Raw genomic sequence first — 11983 nt, forward strand, 5'->3', positions numbered from 1 at the left:
AAGGGATATTCATCTAGCTGTTTTTTTGTTAGTTTAGAATGTTGAGAAGAAGCTCATCATATAAAAGGTTCTTCTTACTTGATATACTATTATATGAACCTCCGGCCCTCTAAGTTATTAATATTTGAAATGGAGTGATCGACACACGTCTCTTATATAGTTTAGTTTCATAACTCACTTTTAAATTATTATTTTTTTCTAAATAAAAATTTAATGTTTAAACTTTTATTCGAAAAAAAGAAATTTTAAAAATAAGTTATGAAGTTATACTAAATAAGAGTTTTAAGATAAGTGCCGAATTTTTTATTTTAAATATTAAAAAACTAGTGGGACTAAAAACCAACAATGAATTACATTTGCAAGCACAATGCAAGTCGAGCTTATGCATTTAAAGCCAAATACACATATTATCATCAAAATTTTTACTAAAGTTATCTCAATCTTAATAGTAAGACCAAATATAATAGTGACTGACAAATAATATCGGGCTTAAAACATCAAAATCAATCAAATAACATCTGGCGTAAAACATCAAAATCAATCAAATAACATCTGGCTTAAAACATCAAAATCAATCAAGTGTAGAACACCAAAGTTGGCCATATTTATACTTCTTATTTTCAAAAGGGACCTAGGTTTTGTTATTTTGTAAAGTAAAACTAATAGCAGAGCTATCTTATGTGTATACATGTTTATAAAAATCTAGGATCCAGTCATTAGCATAATTTTGATGTGACACAAACATTTATATAAAACATAAATTGAGATTTTTAGTATGATTATACAAGTATTTTCACAAATATAAGTTATAAAATTATGACCGTTATAGAAAATAAAAAATTAAAGATGTGCTACAGAAGTTATCTGATTCTTAATTAGAGTTTTTTTACTAATAAGAAAGCCCTTTACATGAAAACTCGTTTATATTAAGTATGCCAAAAAAAATTACAGTATTCCCTTAAATACAGTACATTAGGAGTGCAATAATTTTAAATTCGTGAATAATAAAGTATTTGTACTTCTTACTAGATTTATCAAAAAACTTTACTTGGCATAAGTATTTTGTAATTCTTAATACGTAAAAATTTAATTAATTAATAGATAATTTTTTAACTCTCTGTGACATATTGAAAACCTTTAAGTATAATAGTTATCATGATTTAATTATTCATAACTCATAAAATTGTAAGGAGTACTTAGAGTATCTCCAACCACATGCAACAATCCTTAGCTAAAAGTTATTAATACATACAATAAATAAAAAATATAGAGATTATGTAAAAAAAATGTCTCCAATAGTACATTCCTTTATTTATAAATATATATTTGTTGAACCACTAGAGACCTCTAAGAAATATGTAAAAAAAAAATTAATCATTTATATCATAGTGAAGTAATATATTCTATTTATAACAATATAAAATTTTAATAACATATTATTTTTAAAATATAGCTAACCATATAGCCATTACAAAATTCAACAAATTTTACATATTTTACTAGAGGTCCAATTTAGCGAACTAATTATAGTTAATACCATTGGAGATGCTCTTATGTGTTTTTCGGGCCATGATTATGTTTATTGTTTAGTGTATTAAATGTTTGGTGATTGAAAATTATTTTATCATTTTACATTTCATGCTTAATATAAAAAATTATAAATAATATGAATTATTTTCGTGAAACTTATTTTATCATTTTTATATTTTCTATAATAAAATTATTTTTTCATGAAATATGTGAAACCGACCGAGTTTTGTAAAGCCGAATAAATTTTATTTAATAAAACTAGCCTAAAAGCCGTGTGATACACGGTTGTTTTAAATATATTTTTTATTTTTTTATTTTAATATTTTTTATTTTAATATTATATTACTTATAGCTGTTAAAATTGTAAGAAAGATATTGATGTCATTGCATCGATTTACGAATTATCTTTTAGTTATTTTTTATAGTTCTGCTCAATATTTTAATTATTTTGACAGGATCAGTAGCATTTATTATTTTGTTCTAACTTGAACACCGTTTATATCTACCAAACATCGTCTCCTACTCGGCTACTGTATGAGAATATATATAACTTTATTTCAGGGGTTTCATAATTTTTAACAATAATATTATATAAAATAATTATGTCAAAATAATAGATTAATTAGATAAGGGAAATTTAGTAATTTCAACAATTACTAACCGATTACCAAATTTTAAATATTTCGTCTATTATAATAGTATAGTATAAAGACCGTGTGTCGGTCGAGTAACATTAATTATATTAAATTAACTTACAAATTTGTGATAATTAAATCATATCCCAAATTTCGTTTATCTTCATTTATAATAAATTTAATTTATAAATCAACTATACATATTTATATTGTTAATAAATCTTATTATTAAAATTGATAAAAAAAATGAAGGTGACATTTCAAAATTTATCATAAAGGTCAAAAAGGTTGACCTGTAAAAATTATATCCCTAATTAACTCATAATTAATACAAATTTTTACAAATATTTTCGTATTAACTCAAAAGTTATTATTTTATTTTTGAAAATTAAAGTGACCTCATCCTTCAATTTTAATAGTTCATATTACAAATGATTTCACAATGTGGTGTTGTATTTTGGAACAGATCAAATTATCATAATTTTTTCAATATTCTTTATAATATTCAAAAGCATCTTTTGATAAATTTATGATGAGACAAATATATATTATGCATTTCGAAAAAACGTATATTATTTATATTTTTACGGAAAACAAAACATGTGGGAAGTTTATGTTGTAAACTGTTTGAAAATAATTTTTCGTAACATTAATAAAAAAGATTACGTTGAATAAAAAAAATTAAACTCACACTACGTAAAAAAACTTATTTATTAACGTGTTTAGTATCATTTATATGAAATTCTCATTTAGTATTTGTATTAGCGTGGATATTGTTCCAAAAAATAGGCTAAAATGGGATTATGCTCTTAATCCCACTTTCAATTTTTCTTCATATATGTTGCTCTATGATTATTCTGGTCAAGCGGTCTGTTCAAGTCGATGACGGGTTAAATGATCAAATATGGGGGGACCAAACAGGCACATTATGGGACATAGATATTATATATATTTAATTAATTATACGCGTATTTACAATCCTATAGGATTCACAATCCTGAATATTGCAAAATTGGAGAGAAATTCTACGAAGACTTGTAATTGCTCCTAGTTAAACTAAACCGAAACAAAAGAGCATATTTAGCTAACAAAAAAACAAGCGCAAATCCCGGATGACACATGTTATCCCAAACATAAGTCAAAAACAGTTTACAATCACAACATAAATAGTTTGAATTACAAAAGAAATAAATCCTTATGACTAAGGAATGATAATCTTCAAATTTTTATTGAAGGGTCTGGAAGAAAATGCAACTCTCTAGAAGTTCTGGTCCTTGATGTAAGCCGTGAAACTGGAATCCAGGAAGTACACACCATAATAACTTAAATGCTTCCAAGTCATTTTTCAACTTTTCTGCGGATGCAAACTTGGATACTGTGCTCCCCTGAAAGACCAATAAAAACTTTTGGAATCAGAAGAACAGATTTCTGCGGAAGGCCCGCTGTCCATTTTGGCTGGCTGTGTGCCAGTGAAGTTAATTTGACAGTGCTGTCTGCATTACTTGCTTCCAGTTCATATGAATATACTTTCTGTACAGAGCTCGGACCAATACAGATTATATTGGCTACATTGCCGATAGTCTGGATACCATAATTAAGGACGAAAAGTGTGTTGTCTTGTTCCTGAAGAAATTTGAACTTCATGCCTACACCTATACGAACGGGAAAAGAACAGTCAAATGTGAAGCGCGTGACGGAAGCTGTGTGCTTGCGGGCAAAGTGGAGATATATATCCTTGCAGGAACCATCAAAATCACAAACAGGAAGTGGACAATAACATGGTTCACATACGCAAGATCGCTCATGCTCACGTTTCATACTGTAGCTCACTCTTTCTTTGCATCCATACTTGCTATTCGAACAAGTGATTTTAGCTGCTTCAAGAACCTTCTCCAAGGCACGGCAACGGTTATACCCAATCGGAGAACAGCAGGAAGGGCACTTGTTCCGAAGTTTGCCGCAGCAGCTGGAACAAGCAGTGTGCCCATTGTCGCACTACAGTGTAAAAACAAGCTAGATATAATAGTAGTGTAATAATTGGACTCCACATTGTTCATTTAAGAAACAATGCACATGAATGAAGCTTAGATTGCAAGGAAGTAAGTTTTATAGGCTTGAACTTATCAATAAACATAAGAAACAGAACGCAGTCAGGTTACCGATCTATAACAAGGTTAAACACTACCTTCTGATATATTCGTAACACTGGAAGCTAGCAATATGTTGCAATATTACTCCAAGGAGTTGTCTCAGGGACAAATTAATTCATAGGATAAAAATAATAAAGAATGAAAAATTATAAGAAATAAGACCAATAATTTGGAGCTGTAATAATCAAGTCAACCACTAGTCAGTGACTAGTCAAAGGTAGAAAAACCTGCACTAAACCTATTTAATAAAGACTTAATTGCACGAAGATGGCCTCAGTTATAATATTTTTGCACAAAACTGGCTGACGTTTAATAATAGGCACCCGCATGACCCTTGTTTATAATTTTTAACACCCGATTGCATTCCGTCTGTTTCAACTAACGGACGTTACATATTATCATTTTTAAAAATAAGCAGAGGGCTAAATTAGTAAAATCACAATTGATACACACATAACCCCTGCATTATTGTCAAGTCGATCATCTTATTTCCCTCCAAAAGAAGTCTCACAATTTCCCCTAACCCACTCACAAAGAACCCTAAATCTAACTGTAACTGGGACTTCAATCGGAGCAAAATGGCGTGGAGATTGAGGCATAAGGAAGATGAAGATGTCTTCAAACCGTACCACTGTCCAGAATATACCGGTAATTTCTATTATCCCTCTGTGCATGCATATTCAATTGTAAGGGATCATAAATTTGGGGGTTTAGGGTTTATTGTATGTTTAATACTAATTACTTGTACTAATTATTTGTTGTGTTCGATTGTGCATACAATGGTAATGTTAACTTATTTAGTTATTAGGAATCATAAATTTGGGTATTTAGGGTTTCTTGAAGAAAAAATGTTAATGTCATATGGTTTATTGTGTGTTAATTACTTCTTTGTACTGATTTGGTTATTATATGTTTCTTGAATAAGTGAAAATTTGTACAAATTATTTGTTGTGTTCGATTGTGCATACAATGGTAATGTTAACTTATTGATTATTTTGTGTGTGATTTATAATGTCAGATGATGATCTTTTCTCAATTAAACTGTACTATGATGGTGAACTGCTAGATAACCCTAAGAGATATAATGGTGGCTCTGTTGTGTATGTTGATTTTTGTGATAGTGATGCAATTAGTCTATTAGAGATTAAATCTATGCTTGTTGAAAGTGGATCAAAGGTTGGGTATGATGTAATATACTATAAGATACCAGGGACAACAATGGAGAATGGGTTGTTTGAGTTAGAGACAGATGTTGATCTAATGTTAATGTGTACATTGATATCTAACAAGGAAAGACCTAGGACTAATAGGTATGTAGAGGTATTTGTAACTCAGCCTCTGGAGCCATTAGATGTTATTCCTAGCCAAGAAGAGATTAATATGGACAATCCCTTTGGACAATCTACACAACAAGAAATAGATGAGGAACAACAGTTAAGGGAATTAGAGGGTATTTATAAAGATTTTTCAGATCCTGAGGATAGTGATGAGTATGAATTGAAAGTGAGTGACAGTGATGATGAGTCTTGGCACTCAGATGCCTCTAATAAGGATGAGAGTGATGATGATCTGGTGTTTGAAAAAAATGTTGATAAAATGGTGTTTGAAGATCATGACACCCCTGAAGAGCCTGTTAAGGATGACAATGTGGGTACAGATGAGGAGAGTGTCTATGCTGGGAGTGATGATGAGAGGATGGCCCCTAATTATACAGATGAAGATGAGCCAAATTTTCCAGAATTCAACGAAGATGTGGATATGGAGAGACCTGTCTTTGAGCTGGGTATGTTGTTCAAAAGTTCCCAGATTTTTAGAAAAGCTGTAAGGAATCATGCAATCATGGAGAGAAGACCAATTGAGCTTGTCAAAAATTATGGAAGAAAGATAAAATATGTGTGCAAAAAACCTTGTAAATGGACTGTTTATGCTTCTCCATTTAACAAGACTCCTACTTTTCAGATTAGAACATTGGTCAGAAAACATACTTGCATGCCTACATTTAAACAAAAACAAATAAATTCAGTTTGGCTTGCAGAGCATTATGAGAAGGAAATCAGGATGAACCCTGGCTGGCCTGTTAAGGCTTTTCATAAAAAAATATTCAATGACTTGAAAGTGGAAGTGTCAAAGCATGCTGTTTATAGGGCTAAGACTAGAGCACTGTTAAAGATCAATGGCACTCACAAAGAACAGTTTGGTCAGGTATGGGATTATGCATATGAAGTGAGGAGGGTTTTGCCTGAAAGCACTATTAAGATATTGTGTGAAGATCCAGAGCCAGGTGAACAAAGTGGGAGGTTTATGAGAATGTATATTTGCTTGGGGCCATTGAAGAAGGCTTTTGTTCAGTTCTGCAGAAAATTAGTTGGCCTAGATGGTTGCCACCTTAAAGGACCATTTGGTGGGCAACTCTTGGCAGCAGTAGGGGTAGATGCCAATGATGGCATGTACCCAATTGCATGGGCAGTAGTGGAATCTGAAACTACAGAATCCTGGAAGTGGTTCATGGAGTTATTGAGCCAAGACTTGAATATTCAAAATGATGCAGAATGGACCTTCATCTCTGATAGGCAGAAGGTAAATATTTTTGCACAATTTCAAAATATGAATTGTATGTACATTGATGCAATATAGTAATTATTTGTTATGCATAATGCAGGGACTTATAAATGCACTGGAGGAGGTGGTACCAAATGCAGAACACAGATTTTGTGTTATGCATTTGTACCAAAATATGCATAAAGAATTCAAAGGAGTGGCATTGAGACAACTCCTTTGGAAGGCTGCAAGGTCTACCACTGATTGGGAGTTCAATTTACATATGAATAAGATGAAGGAGGTATAAATGTCATTATACTTGTTTAGGTAGTTATCTTTAACTTTATCTTACATATATTTGTTTTTTCATAGATTGCTGTTAAGTGTCATGAGTGGTTAACGTCCAAGCCCAAAACACAGTGGACAAGGGCAGCTTTTAGAACACATGCTCACAGTGATATGTTTGTTAACAATCACTGTGAGGTGTTTAATAGCTCTATAAGAAAGTTCAGGGACTTGCCTATCATAACAATGTTCAGAGAGTTGCACAAGGCTGTGATGAAAAGAATCCAAGTGAGGAGAGATAAGTTGGCTTCAAGAGACACAATCATTTGTCCTAGTGCCCTTAAGAAATTAGAAAAGTAAGTACTTCTTTACTGAACTAGTCTAAGCCTTACATTACTATCATTTTCTAATATTTTTGTCATGGCTTATATGTAGAGCAATTCAGTATGCTGGGAATTGTGCAGTATCATGGTCTGGAGGCACCAAATATTTGGTAACTTGCACAGATGGGGGTCATGAACTGGTGGTTGACCTACATAACAGAACATGCACTTGCAGAAAATGGGATCTCACTGGGATCCCATGCTATCATGCTTGTGCATGTATAGCTATTAAGAATGAACCCTGGGAAATGCATATAAACAACTGTTATAGCAAGGAAGAGTACATGAAGGTATGTATTTTTCACAAATAATTAGTACTCCTTCTTATTTGTTCAACATCTATACAATTAAAAAACTAAGTATTTTATTTGTTCAACAGCTATACAATTGCACACTGGACCCCATTGTGGGGCCTGAATTTTGGCAAACAAGTGTTGAACCAAAGCCCTTACCCCCAAATGTTAAGGCCCCTGCAGGAAGGCCAAAGAAAAAAAGGGTGACAAAGAATGATATCCCTCCTGATGCCACAAAACTAAGCAAGGTTGGGACAGTTGTGAATTGTCATTATTGCAAAGCAAGGGGTCACAATGCTAGGACTTGTGTTGCCAAGGTAAACTTAGATTCACAATGCTAGGACTTGTGTTGCCAAGACTTAATTTCAAGACTTACTTAGATTCACTGAAAATGTACAGAAAAATGATGCAATTAAAAAGGCTGTTGAGGAAGGAACTGTGCCTAATATAGCCAAGTCAACTTGTGTGTGCAAAACATGCAATAAACATGGTCATAATTCAAGAACTTGTTCAGTTAAGGTACAAGTATGTATACTACAGTTTATGTTCTTAAGATAATGATTTGTGCTCACTTGCTTTTATTCAATTAATTCACAGAAACAGATGGTGCAAGGGGGAAATTCTTCTACAAATCCATCAACAGATCAAGACCAGCAAAGAATACTTGAGATGATGCATCAACATGAAGAGAGACAAATTCATGGAACCCAAGGAAGCTCAACCTCTGCATTTCAAGAACAAACCAGGAAAAACACCCCAAAGAGAGAGATAAATGTCATGTTTTATGGTTTATGTTGTGTCCAAGAAGAATGGTGGTGGTGTAGTAGTAATGTGGGTGAACATATCTATGACTGTCTTATTTTGTGGTTGGGTCTGGTACTTAGCATATGGTATGGCTAAACTTTTAATTTCTTTTGTTTGTCATTAAGTTTGTTGGGTATGTAATAGCTGGTATTAAAGGCTTCAAGCCTTCCTTTTGTCAACTAGTTTTTGGTTATCAGGACAGGCTATTGTATTGCCAACAATGTCTTATGTTGGATTTATGATATCTATTCAAACACTTTAATGTCTTTATATTACAGTTAAGGTACTTTTATATAGCATTAGTTGGTATAAACATGTAGTGATAGGCTGAGTAGGTTATTTAGCAGTCCTCTGTTCTAGCAGTCCTCTCCACAGCCCAACCTCCACAAAAGCATTTGTATGCCATTGTATTTGGCTGAGTAGGTTATTTAGGATGGGAGTGTAAGTTGTTTAGGATGGGAGTGTTAATTTTAGGTTTTGTATGTATTTATATAGAGATACATCTCTCTATTCTAGGATAATAGCCGTTAGAAATTAATTTTTTCAAGTTTACCCTTCTTATTCAACGTCCGTTAGTTGTAACAGACGGAATGCAATCGGGCGTTAAAAAATATAAACAAGGGTCATGCGGGTGCCTATTATTATACGTGAGTCAGTTTTGTGCAAAAATATTATAACTGAGGCCATCTTCGTGCAATTAAGTCTTTAATAAACTAAACATGTCAACCGTTCCTGGACCAAACAAGTCAACCTTGTGTAGCAGTATGCTAGACTTGTATATCTCGTACTAGTAATCTAGTATAGTAGTATCTGCAGAGTGCAGAGTGAACCATAGAATTCAAGTTCCGTTGTGGACCCAAAGATTATGCTCATTCATTGCTAAAGTAATAACTTACACACTAAATACACTGCCCATCCCATTGAAGGTTTCTGATGTACTTCATTCTGACATATAAAGCTAAACAAATTCCATCCAAGTAGACTGCAAAGGACTACTTCTACATATGAGCAATAGGAAGGCACAAAACTTGTAAAATCCACAGGTCAAAAAAATACTTTGTTAATAAGTGTACTACTGTGTTCTAAATGTAAACTGATAGTACATATGCCTCAACTAAATGAGGAACAAAGTTAAAAACATTGACGTCACAGGGATCAACTAGTCAGTAGTTAGTCAACTAGTCGAAGTAAGAGGATCGCTTTAAAAGCTCGACTTGCTGAATGTTGGAAAGTCAGTCGACTTGGGTGACTAGGCATTTGACTTGTCGACGACCAGTCGACAAGTGCAAAATCCAAGCAAAACCCAATCCAAATAGAATAATATGAAATAGTGATCTCCATAGAACTTAACTCTTGTTATATAACCTTGCATAAAACTATAACAAGTCAAAATAAATATTAAATTTCTAGAAGAATGTGCTACAAGTCTAATGGAACCTTATGCACATATCTCAGATCCAAAAGAAACTACTTATCAACAATTAAACCCGAATCTCACAAATACAAACTTGGATTGATTAAGTTTTAAATTACTGCACTTCTTCACTTTTACCTAAATGCAATATTAAGTGATCACACGATACAAGCATTAAGGGGAAATTGGCCACATAAAGATATTCTTATCATTATCGGGTTAGAAATGCCCGATAACGGAAGTCCAAACACAATCACAAGCATATCATATAACAATATATATCCTATAATTGAAAAAACGGGAAATGAATTAGGGCGAGACGGTGAAAACCTGGTAAACAGGAATGGCGAAAGGTTCGAAACAAATCGCGCAATCCAGCACATCCGTATCTGATAGAATTGCAGCAACACGTTCACTAGTACTTCCTCCACTCCCCGATTTAACCACGTCTTTCGAAACAGCTTTATTCAAATCAATCGGACAAGCGGCTCTTCCAGCCGCAACTGCTCCCGAAACAACCGGCGGCGGTTTTGGCGCTACAACTTCCAATTCATCGTCATCGTCCTCAGATTCACTATCACTATCAAATTCATCGGAATCCAGTTGAGATGCGGATGCGCCGGCAGCGGCAACGGATGGAGTAGAGGTTCCGGCAGCGGCGGGAGAAGATGTGCCTGGTAAGCGACGCAATGCGGCGGCGCCGGCAGCTATGACGGCGGGGTGAGTGCTACTGCTTCCGTGACGGTAGAGAACACGAGAGGGGAAAGGCATACGACGTCGTTTTGGCAACCTGTTAGCCTCCTCTTCCGATGACGAGGATGATGAATTCTCGCCAATTGAGTATCTCGGCATCGAATTGATTGTGTTGTGTGTATCTGTATCTATCTAATTAATCTCCGGCGTGCTCAATTTCAGCGCCGGTGTGGTTAATGCTCAGCACAGACGGTTTTAAATACTAGTGGCCCCCTTTTATCATAAATGGAACATTTTCATTTCATTTCTTTTTGAGTTGGGTGTGCGGGAATAATTCGTGTATTTCAAATTATCTCCTTTTCTGATTTCAAAAATAAAGTGAAGTCTCTTTTTATATTTTTTAATCTTATGTGTTTACAATTTAAAATTTAATTTTCATTTGTTTAGAGTCATGTTTGTATTTGTACAACTTTAATTGTTAAATACTTTTTGAATATGTAATTCATTGGTAATTTATTTAAAATGCACCTTTTAGAGTATCTTAATGAGTGTGAATTTTAAATATAAAATTTTTCTATTTACATATAATAGAAGATTAAAAGCACTATATATATTAATCAAAATTTCTCAATTACACAAATATTTGTAAGAAATTTATTTTATTTGTAAAATGATGGGTAATTTCGCAAATGCGCATTCCCCCCATAAATAAAAAAATATCCTTTCTTTTAACCTCATTGAATAAATGAATTTGATTTTTTACCATAATAAAGGTCCTTGAACTTTTTGACAACTTTTTCTTTTGAATAATTGTTCCTGTTGGATCTTCTCAATATAGTTCCTTATAATTTTGGTTACCGGGATATCTTTCTTCATTGTTATTCTACATTTTATTTATTATACATATTATGTTAGCGCAATATATACACGTGTGTTAATATTAACTAAATCATACTTATAATACTTTATTGTCATTGCAACGGCAACATATACATGTACGTTAATAATACTCAATTATATTACCTAATTCATATTTATAATATATTGTTATCATTGTCGTAATTGTAATAATCCTAATACCGAATATGAATCATATTATAAAATAAATCAATTAAAATTTAATTTGAATCCGAAAAAATTGACTGAATTCAAATAAATATAAATTATAGATAATTTGATCCATGAACAACCCTACTTCTCCTCACTTCTATTAATTATATAATTTATGTTTTCTTCAGAAATAATAAAATCCTAAATG

The 11983-nt window shown here is 32.8% G+C and overlaps 1 protein-coding gene across 1 annotated transcript; it reads right to left on the minus strand.

Moving 5' to 3' along the window:
* Positions 1–3222: 3222 nt before the first annotated feature.
* On the minus strand, positions 3223–11022 carry LOC141723442 (E3 ubiquitin-protein ligase SINA-like 7). Its single transcript, XM_074525246.1, has 2 exons — positions 10363–11022; positions 3223–4160 (listed from the first exon to the last, which is right to left on the minus strand). The coding sequence occupies exons 1-2, from the start codon at positions 10882–10884 to the stop codon at positions 3504–3506; spliced, it is 1179 nt and encodes a 392-aa protein (XP_074381347.1). The 5' UTR covers positions 10885–11022; the 3' UTR covers positions 3223–3503.
* Between the last annotated feature and the right edge of the window lie 961 nt (positions 11023–11983).

This window comes from Apium graveolens, chromosome 5 (assembly GCF_009905375.1).
Source record: "Apium graveolens cultivar Ventura chromosome 5, ASM990537v1, whole genome shotgun sequence".
NCBI lineage: Eukaryota > Viridiplantae > Streptophyta > Magnoliopsida > Apiales > Apiaceae > Apium > Apium graveolens.